Source organism: Rhinatrema bivittatum, chromosome 4, assembly GCF_901001135.1.
Source record: "Rhinatrema bivittatum chromosome 4, aRhiBiv1.1, whole genome shotgun sequence".
Lineage (NCBI taxonomy): Eukaryota > Metazoa > Chordata > Amphibia > Gymnophiona > Rhinatrematidae > Rhinatrema > Rhinatrema bivittatum.
In genome coordinates this window covers 152,715,590-152,731,837 of record NC_042618.1, presented here as the reverse complement: position 1 = coordinate 152,731,837, position 16,248 = coordinate 152,715,590, and the positions used below count along the sequence as shown (strand labels likewise).

The window sequence follows — 16,248 nt, the reverse complement described above, 5'->3', positions numbered from 1 at the left end:
ACAATAGTTATTATAAGGTCAGAATAAGCAATAAAGAATCCTCCCCTATCAGCATATCTCATGGAGTTCCTCAAGGCTCATCCCTCTCCCCTACGCTATTCAATATCTACCTCTTGCCCCTTTGCCAACTCCTAGCAGATCTAAATCTTACCCATTTCATCTACGCTGACGATGTTCAAATTCTTATCCCCATAACAGACTCTCTCCCCAAATCTCTCAAGTTCTGGGACAACTGCCTTAACTCCATTAACCTCCTCCTTACCAGCTAAAACGGAACTACTCATCATCTCGCCCGACCACAACAACCTCTCCCGCCTTGAGCCTTCCACCACTACTGTCCTGCAAGTGAGAGATCTCGGCGTTATCCTTGACTACCAGCTGAACCTAAAAAAATTAGTTAACACCACAATAAAAGACTGTTACTTTAAACTCCAAGTCCTAAAAAAATTAAGACCCCTCCTCCACTTTGATTTTCACACAGTCCTCCAAGCCACTCTAGTTTCAAAAATTGACTACTACAACACTCTTCTTCTAGGCCTCCCCGTGACCACCATTAAAACCCTACAAATGCTCCAAAATGCTGTGGACAAAATCCTAACCAACACTCGCCGAAAAGACCACATCACGCCCATCCTCAAGGATCTCCACTGGCTCCCAATTCACTTTAGAATACTCCATAAGAGTCTTACTATTATTCACAAATCCCTCCACAACCAGCACTCACTTTGACTAAAGGACTCCCTGAGCTACTACACATCAAAAAGGCCTGTCAGATCCACTTACAAATGATCTCTCCATATTCCCCCTCCCAAATTCACTCACCATATTTCCACTAAAGTACGTGCCTTTTCCTTAGCAGGGCCTTCACTATGGAACTCCATGCCCCCAGAATTACGCCAGGAACACTACTACTTGACCTTTAAAAACAACAACCTAAAAACCTGGCTGTTCAAACAAGCCTACCCATAGTCTAGTCCCTCAACTCCCCCCTCCCCTTCTCCTCACCTTTATCCTAATCTATTCTACTGTATTACTTTTAGCTCCCAATTTCAGCCAGCAGTCAGTTATGTATATGCTATACCAACTGTTATACTGTATGTTGATCAATAAGTCATTATTCTATGTTAACTATTGAAATTTTTACCTCAATATAATATGTTACTTATATGTTACCTACATGTCACCCATATGCTACCCATAAATATGATACCATTGTTATCTACCAATTGTCCCTCAATTTAATATATTACCCCTCACCCTCCCTTTCCCTTCTCCTCACCCTTATCCTAATCTGTTCTACATTATTACTTTTAGCTCCCAATTTTATCCAGCAGCCAGTTATTTATATGCTATATCAACTGTTATACTATGGGCCAGATTTCAAGAGATATGTGAGGGCGTAGATTTGTGCGCGCAACCCGGCGCACAAAAATCTATGCCCAATTTTATAACATGTGCGCACAGCTGCACGCATGTTATAAAATCCGGGGTAGGCGCGCGCAAGGTGGGTGAACACTTGTGCACCTTGCATGCACCGAGCCCTAGGGGAACCCCGATGGCTTTCCCTGTTCCCTCCGAGGCTGCTCCGAAATTGGAGCGGCCTCGGAGGGAACTTTCCACCCGCCCCCCAGCCCTACCTAAATCACCCCCCCTACCTTTATTTTATAAGTTACGCCTGCCTCTGGGCAGGCGTAGGTTGCGCGCTAGCCAAGTGCTGGTGCATGATCCCCCGGCACGGCCGCTATGCCAGAGGCCTTGCTCCTGCCCCGGGACATATGCGCATCCCGGGGCTTGCACGGGTCTCCGGGCCTTTGCAAAATAGGCTTGGCGCGCACAGGAGCCGGTTTAAAAGGGTTGCACGCTTATATTATGTACATAGCCCTTTTAAAATCCACCCCTATATGTTAATCAATATGTCTTGATACAATGTTAACTATTGATATATTTTTTTTTACCTCAATATAATATGTTACCTTTCTCCTACTATTCCTCTCCTGTTATCCTTCCCTTTCTGTTAACCAAGTTCTCGTAGCCCCCTGTTCAATGTAACTTATCTTTCCTTTCTTAGTTATAATACCCCTGTTCCATGAATGTCGGTATAGGAAAGTTATAAATAAATAAATAAATAAACTCTCCCTGGGCATTTCCCCTAGTAGTACTTTCAATTTTGGAATGAGCTTTTGGAGTACAGAAGTAAAACTAGAGGATCCTTTTTAGAAAAAGACAAGGTGATCTTCAAGCTTTTTGCTGATGCCTCCTCAGACAGCAACAATAAGAGAGCTTTTCCCCAAGCTTGGAAATTTGCCTTATGACTCCAGCTAGGAAACTCCTCTATTCAATTGCAGTAATCTTACTGGACAGCTAAGAACTAGCGGAATACCTCTCTCTAAAATGAGACCACGTTCAGTAAGTCTGAGTTGTCACCTTGTATCCCAAGACATAGTTATCCCTATTCCTGAAGTCCTGGACACCCTGATCTTGAGCCCCATCCACTTTGCCAGGACAGGAGGCAGGCAGTACTCTCATGGAGAGACCCGAAGAAGAACCCTGAATCATGAGGGCAGAGGAGATTTGTTAAATTGCTACACTTCCCAGTAGGATGTGCCACACACCTTCACCACTTCTACTCCTGATCTCAAGCTTAGAGTTTGTTGAGACTCTAAAGCCTATTAGTAGACATTAGCACATTTAAAACTAATCAGAGAAAATTCTTTTTCACTCAATATACACTTAAGCTCTGGAATTTGTTGCCCAAGGATGTGGTTAGTGCAATTAGTGTAGCTGGGTTTAAAAAAAGGTTTGGATAAGTTCTTGGAGGAGAAGTCCATTAATTGCTATTAATCAAATTGACTTAGGGAATAGCCACTGCTATTACTGGCATTAGTAGCTTGGGATCTACTTAGTTTTTGGGTTCTTGCCAGGTACTTGTAGCCTGGATTGGTCACTGTTGGAAACAGGATGCTGGGCTTGATGGACCCTTGGTTTGACCCAGTATGGCAATTTCTTATGTTCTTCTTATAAATACAATCAGAGGGGAAAAACTGTGTACTTTTTTCTATTTTATCTGATTGTCTGTTAAATATATTTTTGGTAACTACTCAACATAATACAAACATTAGACTTTAAGTGGGTATACTTTATTATTGATACTTGTGTGTGCATATTTCTACTGGGACACACATTTGGCAATTTTAATTTACATTTTTTGAATATTGCTTACCCTATGTGCAGGAAAAATTATGTGGGTGCAATTATGAATGTTTTAAAGTATGGGCATTATTTTTCCTTGGAAAACTACTCGCATAAATTAGCTGGCATGGATGTGTGCAGATAGATTTTGAGGGATAATTTTCAAAATTAAAGTATGTGCGTAATTTCACTTTGAAAATTAATATAAAGTCCATGGGTAAAAGATACCTGAAGACTTTGCACCAGTGTGGACAGTTACAAAAATTACTTCCAAATTGATTTAAAAAAAAAAAAAAAAAAAAAAAAAGATAGAGGTTAAATATATAAATTAGTAATAACAGAGAATAAAATTACAAAATAGAAGAACAGCAACAAGGCAATTCCAAAATCCAAATTACAGGATTCTTTTGGTATTCAAATCAGTATTGGCTGTGGTCAGATTACTTTTCTAGTCTGGTGGCAGGTTATGCCATGTTTGCTGCCAGAACTGCTGTTTCTCCTACTTATTGACAGAAAATCTCTAGATTGTACATCAGTGTACTATTTTTCTTTTTGTTCAGAATTTTAGAAATTTACATTAAGCCACCTCCAAATGAAGGAATGATTAATGTTGGTGATATTACCTAAGTATGGCAGGGTAAGGTAAAGCACGAGAAGAGGGATGGTGGCAGAACTGTTCAAGGAGTCCTGCGGAATCAAAGCTATGTAATGCAACTCCTAAACCACCTGTTGGCAGTGGTTATGTAGCTTTTTAAGTCTAATAGTTTGTGCTGATTTTATAATTTTAGGTAAACGTCAAAAGAAGACGCCAGAGAAGAAAACTGGGAACAAAGGTAGAGTTCCATATAACTGGCTCATAGAAAAAAAATGAAAGTCTGTGATATTTCATGAAGAGCAAATATTTTAAGCAATAAATTTCAGTACTGAGAACTCTACCAGAGCAGAAAAACAGGAATGACCATAATGGAAATATGAATAATCACCTTCCAGTAGACTTTGAGAGTGTGGGCGATTTGCATGGTTTTTTTCTTTTATTTTAGTAATTTTTTCCTTTTAACATTTCTTAAAATACCTGCTGTAATTCCATTGTCACATAAATACCTCACTCTGTTAATGAAGAGGGCAGAGTACACCAACATTCAGCACAGTGATTACAATAAGTATCTATTTGCAACTGCCTGTGGGGATTTGGTAGGTATGGCACAAAGAGTGCCTTTCACCTCTAGGACTGGAAAACCTTAATGGCTTTAGTACAGGGATGCACAGCTTTTCCCTTCTCATTTGTCAATTAAAATTTCAGTCACATTAGAAAGTTATCTAGATAAAATGAGTTGCTGCTCTCATCCTTGGCATTCTCAGCAGAGGCTGAGTATGGCAACCAAATTATCTTTTTAAGGTTGGATATGGTCACTCCACTCCAAAACAAGATTGAGGCTCATTAGAAGAGAAGTGCTAAGGGGACTTGTGTTGCTGCTGCCTGTTATGTTCCTATTCTATGAGTTAAGGGAAGGCTGATTTCCAATGCTACTGAACTGATACCTTTTACAAGCACTAGATTTTTTCCATAAGCCTAGAATGGGGAAAAAAGTCATCTTTAAATAAGGCTCATAATGTTTTATAGTGGAGTCGAGGAGTAACCTAATGGTTAGAGCAGTAAGCTAAAAAACAAGAGAAACTAGGGTTCAGATCCTGCTGATGCTTTCTGTGATCTTGGGCAAATCACTTCCACCTCCATTGCCTCAGATACAAACCTAGGCCTAGATTCATCAAAAAGCTATAAATATAGTGAAAATAGCACCCGCAATAAAAAAAAAAAAAAGGACATGGTTATGCTAATTTGCAGCCTCCCACATTGCACAGGTAAATAATGTATGGTGCGTGGCATCAGGGCATGGCGAGTTGAGTCAGCACACGACATGTTGCATCAGTGTGTCGCATCACCACGTCACATTTTGAGTCACCGCATGCCACATCATTTTACACGGCTAGCATAAATTCATGTGTGGTATGTTATTTTTTCAGTTTATATATCCTGGTTTCCTGCAGCTGCTTCTTTGAGGGTGTGTCAGGCGTGGGAGAGAAAAGAGAGGAAGGTTGGTGAGTGGTTTAGTGGGAGTAGGAGCTTTTTCTGATTTGATTACCCAGGTGCTTTGACTGGTCTTCTGTTACCATCTGTTTCCCTTTACCTTGGTCTTTTGACTTCTTTGTTGGAGTAAAAGTTTTTGTTTGTCCAGTTTGTCTATCTTTTGGTTTGGAGGAGTGTTGGTAGTGAAGGAGGATTGCTGTTGGTGGAGTGAGGAGGAGTGGTGTGGGGACCAGTGGTGGTGGAAGAGTGTAGAAGAGTGGTGTTTGTGGTGAGGAGGATGGAGCATGAGAGGCATGGGGAGAGAGGAGCGAATAGGTGGAAGGACGAGGGCAGGAGTTGTAGGAGTAGGAACCTGAACATGAGTAGAGATAGGCAGGAGGGAAGGGATAGGAGGATGCAGGAGGAGGAAGGGGATAAGCAGATGAGGATGGAGGAAGGAAGACTGCAAGCTAGGGATAGAGAGAGAGGGCAGCGGGAAAGGGAGTTGGCAGGGCAAGGGCAGGAGAGGGGAGGAAGGGAGGGGAGAGGGGAGTGGGAAGGAGATTGAGGAAAAGGAGGACACCTCTCCAGAAGTGGAAGTGGCACCCCCTTCTGGGCAGGCAGGCAGCACGAGGCCCTTGTCTCAGAGATATCAAGTTCAGTGTGCAGGATAATGAGATGGTCATTGCAGGGGTCCTGGAGCATTATTGCCATGCTGTTCAGCAACCTGGCAGCCAAGACCTCAAAGACATCCAAGGGCCAGATCTGGTGCAACATAGCCTAGTAGAGTCCAAAGAAGCAGGGAGCCCACAAGTACTGGGACATCAAGGCGCAGTTGAAAGCCAAGGAGGTGAGCAGAAATAAATATATACAGCGGACCAGAAGAAGAACCCCCTTGTCCCATCATCCTCACTCCCATGGAGGAGTGCCTCATGCAAAGGCTGGAACCAGATGTCTTTGAAGGCATGGTTGAGCGGCTGGACACCATGCTAGCTGCTGCCGGTAAGTTCACCTCACCTATAAATGGGCAGGCTGCAATGGTTGTACACATTATTTGGCATAAGATGTTCACAATGCTTAAGAGGCAAAGTGCACCTCTGATGCCAAATGAAAAAAGGATATCTGCTGCCATTGATACTCATGTCTTATATTTTGTTTCCACAGCTCTCGCCTACGAAGCTGCTGGTCCCAGCCAGGAAGCCCCAGGGACCAACAGCGCAGCAGCCCTTTTGCACAGGCCTTCCTGATGGAATCCCAGACCCAGGTGAGCGAGAAGGAGCAGCAGCCAAAGGATCAGGAGGCATTGCAGATGCTGCAACCCCTGGGTTCACCCAGCCCACTCGATGTGTCCCTTAACATCTCTGGCTTCATGGAGGAACCTAGCCTTCAGTGGGAGCCAATAGATTTTGCACAATCTTAAGCCAGTACACCACAGCGCCAGCCTCTAGCACTGCGCCCTCAGCAGGAGCAGGCCATTTGGAGGCCCAAATTCCTGCACTCCACACCACCATTGCAACACTGGCACCAGACCCAGCACCAACAACATCCCCACCACCAGTAGAGGAGTCCATGTGCGAGCAGCTGGAAAGGAGGCATGGGGGTACACCTCCGACACATACAAGCAGAGCTAGTGTGCCTCAGGAGGGCTGTCAACAGGCAAAACCAGATCCTGCAAGATCAGACTGACGCAAACACGCAGAATGTTATGATGCTGGCCACAGCAGTCAATAGTATGACAAACATGCAGTCACAGATCCTTCAAAGGATGCCTGAGCAGCCATCCGAGTCTTCCCCTCCATCACTGGAGTCTGCACCCCGCAGCTGCCCCTGGCTCACAAACACCTAAGGTGTAGGCCCCCAAAAGACATGCCCCCCCCCCAGTGGCAAGCCATGACTTGGCAAGAGGCCATAAAAGACCAAAGTTAGTGGCATCAAATGCCAAATAAGAAGAGTTGTAATCCTGGGTGGGCCCTCTACAGAGTTCCTGTGCTGGCTAGATGGAAGAAGCCTGCTGGGCCCATCCTCACTAGAGAGTTCCTGTGTGAGCAAGCAGAAGGGATGGTCTACTGTCAGCCATTGTGGTCCAAAAATTATGGATCATAACCCCCATTTCTAATTCGAATACAGGGGTATAATGCTTCTGTTCAAAAACACTCAATAAAAAAAAATGTTTGAAGTAGAAAAGTGGTAGTTTCATATTTTGACCATTTAGCAAAACACCATCATAATGGTTTAACATCTGGTCTTGCTCAATCATATAATCATCAACTTACCACCTTCCACCATATAATGTGCTAGAAACCCCACAAGTTACAAAATATTTTTTTCTTTATACAATTTTTCTTCTTTATAATATTTTTCAAAAATGCTTGTGGAAGTCAAATGCCATTCAAGCAACTTGTGAACACACACAACACATTCAACTCGTGTCACCAAACAGCTCAGAATTCAGAACCTTTTACTCAAATTAAATATTAATATGTATAACTTCACGAATCCTCCATTAATTTAGTAATTAACTTGAAAAGTATTCTGTTCGACTTGAAGCAACTCTCGACACAGCCATGTTTCAAAACCTGAATTTCTTCGTCAGGGGAATGATGGTGTATGTCTTTCAAGGCTCCAGTCAGTGTGCCTACTTGTTTGGTTTGGACAGGAAATGACTGATTCTACAGAATGGTATTTATACTCAATATCATACTTCAAAATAAACCAATGGAAAGGAAACCCTACTCATTCATTAGAGAAGACCAATCCAATTCTTCATTAAGGCCATTAGGCATCACCGTGACACAGTGGTGTCAGCTGTGTCTTGGCACGCCCATGTGATAGTAAGCCAACTCAGTACAGGTGTATAAGTTCACATGCACACATTTTTCAGCTAGGGAGTAAGGCAGTAAAATGGGAACTCTGACATTGAAACCTTTACCTGTACCTTTAGGCTATGCCTTTAAGCTTCAGAGCTATTTGATATTTACAGCATTTCTAGAGCTGTAGTTCTCCATGCTTGAGGTGGCATCACACTTGTGGCACTATCTCATCTACATGTGAGCACTAGGATGGGTTCCACTGGGGAGGGCTGGCAAGCCACATGGCGCCACCTAGACCAAACTATGAACACCGTATTGGCAGCTATTCACAAACTCGCGTGCCACACATGCCTCTTAGTGTCACTATGAGGAGGAACACGTTATGGTAGCCACATGTATTTTATGTCATCTTTACTTTCAGAACTGTTTGTCAGGACAAATCCTGAGTAGCCATATGTGTTTTCTGTTACACAGTGATCAGACAGAAATGCAGTGAGAAAAAGAAAGATGATAGCGAGGAGAACAGCAGCTAATACTCTACTGGCCTCCCTTCCTTGGAAGGGGATGTGGTAGGCGAGGCCTAGCAGGCAAAGTAGCATTGTATAAGGTTTTGGCGAAGCTGGCTGCCATTCAGCATGGTTTCCTCAGCTGATGCAGGGACACAAGGGGGATCCGGGGGGAGATCCAGAAGTATATCCATTCGTAGGCCATGGTATAGAGCAAGATTATGGAAGACACAGCAGAGCAGCACTATATCTCCAACTTTGGATGGGGCATACATCAAAGCTCCACCTGTCTTGTCCAAACAGTGAAATCGACTTTTGAGATCACTGAAGGTGCATTCGATGACACAGCGGGTAGCACATAAGGCCTCATTGTACCTAGTCTCTGCTGGTGTGCTGGGAATAGCAATGAGGATGAGAAGCCAGGTCCTGCAACCGTATCCAGAATCTCCTGCGGCAAAGCCAGATTTAAGCCATCAATCATAGCATTGTCATGTGCAGATCTGGCTTGCAAACCACAGCATCCTATAAGACTGTATAAGGCAGCCTGTACTTTTCCCTGAGCCTTAAAGGCTGACTTTCCTAGCCTAAGTGCATGTCACATTGTTCTGGGCCAGTATATGTGCAAGATAGCAGTAGCCAAAAGTAGCGCTGCTCTTCCGGACTACAAAATCGCATCTGGGTATTCCAACAATTGTGTGCCAGGCCCTCACAACCGAGCTATGGCTACTGGTGTATAGCAATCTGCCAGCCTTGAAGCAATACATAAGAGCTGCTCCATCCATGTTAGCTGAAAAAATGGAACCACACGGTATGATTGCAAATGTCCCTGCCAGCTCTGCAGTATGTCCTCCACAGAAACCACTGTGTGTGCCCCGACATAGGGAATATGCCAGGCCACCAATATGCACAGGACACTGCTTCTGTGCGAGGGTCATGACAAACTTTGGCGAACAATCTGGATGACGCATCACTAAAAGGCCATAGGTGATCGTGCAGTACCAGCAGTGTGAACACTTCAATCTTTTGATTAACCAGTGAGATTTAAATAGCTCCCAATGGGATGATAAGAACAGGTTCATTTTGAAAATGAACACATTGAAAGTGATTAGTGCTTGCTCACACACCAAGCTTTAGGGCAGGTGTATTGTTTGCCCTCACAAGATTAGCAGGCCTCTGCAGCATGGGAAGAAAAAGGCAAGCCATGGGGCAATGGCCTGCAGATTTGTCATGGCAGGGATGTTGCTACATCCCCCCAGCCACCCCCCATGGCCATGCCATTTGCCACAAACACATAGGCAAAGATGGAATATAGAAAGAAGCATCTTTCTTACCTATGAGTCAACCGTCACCATTCAGGCCATCCCCAAAATTTTCACACAGGCCGCATTGCCTAAGTATAAAGAAATTGTGCGCAGCTCCCACGTACCTGGCCATCACATCAAGGATGCGCATTTGAGCGTCAGAGACCACCTGCACATTGATGGAGTGGAAGAGCTTTCTGTTGCGATACATCTTCTCCCTGTCACGGGGAGGAATGGTGGCCACGTGAGTGCAGTTGATAGCTCCCAGAACATTGGGAAAGTTTGCAAAGGCATAGAAGCCTCTCTTCAAGTCCATCAAGTCCTGCCTGTCCCGAGGAAATGCTATGTAGCGATTAATGTGGTCAGAGACAGCTGCTATGACCTGGTCCAGACAGCGGGAAAATGTGGTTTGGGATATTTCCCCCACAACCCCTTCTGTCGTTTGGAAGGAGCCGGATGCCATGAAATACAGGGTGGCCAACAGTTTGGTGAGGCCAGGCACAGCGTGGGACCTTTCGGTGTCTGGATCCAGATCCCCTCGGATTTCTTCATATAATTCCAGGATAGCCTGAGAGCTGAGGCGATACCTGCAAACCACATAGTCCTCTGGCATGCCCTGCAAGGATGTTCATGGAGGAAAGATGCGCTCCCTATATCTCCTCTGCCATGGCCGCCTAGGGGCTGCCCAGGGCCCCAACCCTGCGGAGCCAGTGACTCTACCTTCAGTGCAGGGACTTCCCTAGGAGGGCTTGGAACTGCTCTTGCTTTTGTTTGTGAGGTTGTTGTTGTCTGCAGCGAGCCTCCCGAAGCATCCAGTATCTCCCAACAATTAAAATTGCCACAAACATTATGGCTTTAGGAAGCTAGACCAGGTAAGAACATGTGTTTTTATTGGGGCAGGAAGACCTGATAGAGGAATTATAATGGATATACCTATCGCATGTGATATCTGCCATGGGAGCGCGATAAATAGTTTTTTCACCGTACCGCCAGAAAAAAAGGAGCAGTTATTTCCGGCGTTAAATCCCACGATAGTGTGCATTACTCTATCGCACTCCATGCTAGCAGAACCTCATTTCCATTTACTCCATCCAAACTGCTCCCACTTGAAAACTCAATTTTTAATTTGCATACACATTTTGCGTTGTGTTATTTATCGCGCACGATAAGGTCCTAACATGAAATGATAAATGACTCAGCTAGGGCCTAATTTACTAAGGCTATTCTCCATCTATGGGGAAAAGAGCATATATTAGATTTCATGCTTTCTGGGGACAGTGAAATATCTACAGTATCTGAATGTAATTTGCCCTGAGCTACCAATAATATGTCAGCAAGTATTGTAAGTACTTGTATATTTGTCAGGAAACTCATTGTTCCAACACTTTTATTTTGAGTGGGTTTTTATTTTGCAGATTGTAAGGCTGACATTGCATTTCTGATTGATGGGAGCTACAATATTGGTCAGCGCAGGTTTAATCTGCAGAAGAATTTTGTTGGGAAAGTAGCTTTGATGCTGGGCATTGGAACAGAAGGGCCACATGTTGGACTTATACAAGCCAGGTACTCAGTATGCTGTATGTGATTACTTTAATGTTCATGAATACTGCAAGAATAAAACATGGCAAAACTGCAATATAATAACAGCCTATATACTTCCACATAATTTTGCAAGATTGAGTTCTGCAATGCACACTGGACAGCAGAGTTACTTCTGGGGGAATTCTGCATAGCACAGCTGTGCGAATTCCTATCGCACGCAGAATTCTGCATTTGCCCATAGAATTAGGAGCTGGGATTAGGAAGCAGTAGTAATGACAGTTTATGCATGGTAAAACTCTGTTTATTTCTTTTGCTTGTTAATAAAGCGTGGAGTTGAAGAAATGGTCTCCTCTATCTCAGGGCCGGTGCGAGGGGATTAGGTGCCCTAGGCACCTTCTGTCTTGCGCCGCCCCCAGTCGCAGCCCCAACAACTACCTACAGTCTTGAGGGCCACATGCCCCCATCCCCTGCACCACCTCCCAAATTTAAATAAAATAATCCCTCCATCCACCCTCCAAAGACTCACGAAAACCCCTGGCGGGACAGCGGGGGGGCCTGGAAGCAATCTGCCACTCCTGGGCTGTCGGCTGCCACTAACCAAAATGGCGCCATAGCCTTTAGCCCTTACCATGTGACAGGGGCTACTGGTGCCATTGGCCAGCCCATTTCACATGGAAGGTGCAATGGATGACCCGCGGCAGTCAGTGGCACAGATAGCTTCTGTCACATGGTAAGGGCTAGAGGCCACCAGCACCATTTTGGTTAGTGGCAGCTGACGGCCCGGGAATTGCAGATCGCTCCCAGGCCCCACCAGGGGTTTTCATGAGTCTTGGGGGTGTCAGGAGGGTGGCATGTCGGGGGGGAGGCAAGGTGAAGCAGGGCCTGGGCAGAATTTTGAAGGGACACTTTTTTCCACTTCAAAATTCTGGCACCTGAAGTGGACACCTCACCCTGCCTCATTGGCTCGTGAGCGGCGGTGGTGCCCCCTAATGGTTGGTATCCTAGGCCCAGGCCTAGCTCGCCTAGTGCTTCCACTGGCCCTGCTCTATCTACGAGTAAAGACTGAGTTAAGCTATTTAAGTTGCGCATAGGAATGGGTAGCAGAGAAAGAATAGTAAAAGATTAGTAAAGAATCAGCACCCCAGTGGATTCCACAGCAGATTCACTCCTGTAGCTACGTCTCTACAGCCAAGCCTCCCCTCACAGCCATGTTTCAGACATACAGTCAAATCCAGGAACATAGAGCAGCATCTAGATACTCTCTTCCACTGACCACTGTGACTTCTCAGACAGTATTCAGCTGATCCATAGGACTCTAAGCAGTGCCATCTGAACTCTGTCAGCTTTCGTCCCTGCTGTAAGATAATTACATATTTATTACTAGTAGAGATGTGAATCGGAACCGGAATCGGTTCCGATTCACATCGTGAATTTTTTTTCCTGCAGCCCGATCAGGGTTTTTTTTTTTTTATCGGCTGTGCCCAAGCCGATAAACAAAAACCCCACCCCAACACTTCAAAACAGCTCCCTTAGCTTCCCCCACCCTCCCGACCCCCCCCCCCCCCCCAAATCATTTTAAATTACCTGGTGGTCCAGTGGTGGTCCCGGGAGTGATCTCCCGCTCTCTGGCCGTCGGCTGCCACTAATAAAAATGGCGCAGATGGCCCTTTGCCCTTACCATGTAACAGGGTATCCATGCCATTGGCCGGCCCCTGTCACATGGTAGGAGCACTGGATGGCCCGTGCCATTTTTAAATTTAAAACGTTTTGGGGGGGTCGGGAGGGTGGGGTAAGCTAAGGGAAATGTTTTAAAGAGTCGGGGTGGGTTTAGGGATTATTTTTGTGTGCCGTATTTCCCGCCCTCCCCCAAAACGATAAGAGAACCCCACAAACAATTTCGTGGGGTTTTCCTATCTGTTTTGGGGAGCCCCTGATTTCTGACGACTTTGAAAATATCGTACGATATTTTCAATCGTCAGAAATACGATTCGCATCCCTAATTACTAGTACTCAGACACATAAAGCAGTGGATCATGGCAGAATCTAGGTCCACAGACAGCATTATCCTGCCTCCAGAATCCACTAAGGCTAAAATCTTGCCTCAGCAAATTCAGGAAAATGAAAGGCCCAGTACCATAGTTAGTCTATGGTCAATAGGCATCATTGCCCAAAGGGCACCACTGCCTCTGGCTACATTGGGGGTGCTTCCTCTGCAGAACATGGCCTTTAATGCAGTGCCTTGGCTGCCAAAGCTTGCCTCCCTCTTGTCTCCTCCTTCCCAGGACCGGCACTTAGAACATGCCGAAACGCTTACAGCAGGCGCAGAGCCTGCAAACAGCTGAGTAGGTGCAGATGAAGAGACAGAGCAGGCAGTGAGGTAGGCACCACTGCCTGCACACTGCCAATGTCCTGTTGAGAAAGGGAGCTAGTGAGTGTTTAGGGAATAGGAGGATCCACCGCGGGCCATGGCTACCACAGGAGGAAACTTTGGACTGAAAACAGAAAGCTGTGCAGCAGAGGCTACCACCTTGTAGGAAAAAGAGAGATGAATTTAAAATGAACATAAGAAATTGCCATACTGGGTCAGACCAAGGGTCCATCAAGCCCAGCATCCTGTTTCCAACAGTGGCCAATCCAGGCTACAAGTACCCAAACACTAAGTAGATCCCATGCTAATGATGCTAGTAATAGCAGTGGCTATTTCCTAACCCATCTTGATTAAAGCAGTTAATGGAATTCTCCTCCAAGAACTTATCCAAACCTTTTTAAACCCAGCTACACTAACTGTACTAACCACATCCTCTGGCAATAAATTCCAGAGCTTACTTGTGTTTTGAGTGAAAGAATTTTCTCCGATTAGTTTTAAATGTGCTACTTGCTAACTTCATGGAGTACTCCCTAATTCTTCTGTTATCTGAAAAAGTAAATAACCAATTCACATTTACCCATTCTAACCTCTCATGATTTTAAAGATCTCAATCATATCCCCCTCAGCCATCTCTTCTCCAAGCTGAACAGTCCTAACCTCTTTAGCCTTTCCTCATAGGGGAACTGTTCCATCCTCTATCAGTTTGATTGTCCTTCTCTGTACCTTCTCCATTTCAACTATATCTTTTTTGAGTTGCGGCGACCAGAATTGTACACAGTACTCAAGGAGTGCTCTCACCATGGAGCGATACAGAGGTATTATGAAACTTTCCATTTTATTCACAATTCGCTTCCTAATAATTCCTAATATTCTGTTTGCTTTTTTGTCTGCCACAGCACACTGAGCCGACAATTTCAATGTATTAACCACTATGATGCCTACATCTCTTTCCTGGGTGGTAGCTCCTAATATGGAACCTAACATCATGTAACTAGAGCATGGGTTTTTTTCCCTATATGCATCACCTTGCACTTGTCCACATTAAATTTCATCTGCCATTTGGATGCCCAATCTTCCATTCTCGCAGGGTCCTCCTGCAATTTATCACAATCTGCTTGTGATTTAACTACTCTGAATAATTTTGTATCATCTGCAAATTTGATTATCTCACTCATCATATTCCTTTCCAGATCATTTATAAATATATTAAAAAGCATCAGTCCAAGTATAGATCCTTGAGGCACTCCACTATTTAGCCTTTTCCACTGAGAAAACTGACCATTTAATCCTACTCTCAATTTCCTGTCTTTTAACCAGTTTGTAATCCAGGAAAGGACACTGCCTGCTATCCCATGACTTTTTAGTTTTCTTAGAAGCTTCTTATGAGGGACTTTGTCAAGCGCCTTCTGAAAATCCAAATTCACTAACATCTACCAGTTCACCTTTATCCACATGTTTATTAACCCCTTCAGAAAAATGAAACAGATTTGTGAGGCAAGGCTTCCCTTGGATAAATCCGTGCTGACTGTGTTCCATTAAACCATGTCTTTCTATATGCTCTGTGATTTTGATCTTTAGAATAATTTCCACTATTTTTCCCAGCACTGAAGTCAGGCTCACTGGTCTGTAGTTTCCTGGATCACCCCTGGAGCCCTGTTTAAATATTGGGGTTACATTGGCCTCCCTCCAGGCTTCAGGTACAATGGATGATTTTAATGATAGGGGAATGTTGCTGGTATTGGGGGGGGTCAAAGGAGAGAGGGATGTTAGTGGTGACTTGTTCCTTAGGGAAGGGGAGAGAGAAGGATGGTGGTGGTATCCTGTTGTACAAGATGGATTTCAACATTTAAGATAAAATATCAAAATGTAAACATACAACAGACAATTTCAATGCTGTCCCACTATGTTGCTTTGCTGATTTTTGCAATTTTGATAGACCCCTACCATGGTATTTGTTCACATGATATGTCATTTCATGCTCTGATGTGTTCAGCTTTAGAATCTGAATGAATACTTGTTCATTCAATATACACATAACTATGGCCACTTGCAGGGTTAATGTGGGGTTTCTGAGCATTCTCATTTGAACTCCTTTGTCTTTGATGTCTATGACTAACTGGTCACAGATCAAGTCCTCATCCAAAATCACATATATGAATATGTCCATTTCTTGCAGCATGGCAGTATATTGGTCTACTGCAGAGGTCCCCAAACTACAGCCTGTGGGCTACATATGGCTCGCAGCCTAATTTTATCCAACCCCCTGGCAGCAAGAGTAGGAACAGTTGTATTATGGCCCACAGGAAGAGCTTTAGGTGTACATTTATCCCCTGCCTTCAGCAACTGTCACTGTAGATCCCACAATGCACAAGATGAGCAGCAGCAGAAGTGTGACCCGTGATTCCCTCATACGTTCAAGTTTTCTACATCAGAGTGAGCAAAAGTTCCAACGGGGTTCCCACTCCCC

General features: G+C 44.5%; 1 protein-coding gene across 2 annotated transcripts in view; it reads left to right on the top strand.

The window, feature by feature from the left end:
* The window catches only part of COCH (cochlin), a 174,037-nt gene that overhangs the window by 108,732 nt on the left and 49,057 nt on the right, over nucleotides 1-16,248 (top strand). For both annotated transcript variants that reach the window (XM_029598995.1, XM_029598994.1), the window contains exons 7-8: nucleotides 3,978-4,022; nucleotides 11,287-11,434. In XM_029598995.1, coding sequence (XP_029454855.1) covers nucleotides 3,978-4,022; nucleotides 11,287-11,434 — 193 coding nt within the window. The remainder of the gene's footprint in view (nucleotides 1-3,977; nucleotides 4,023-11,286; nucleotides 11,435-16,248) is intronic.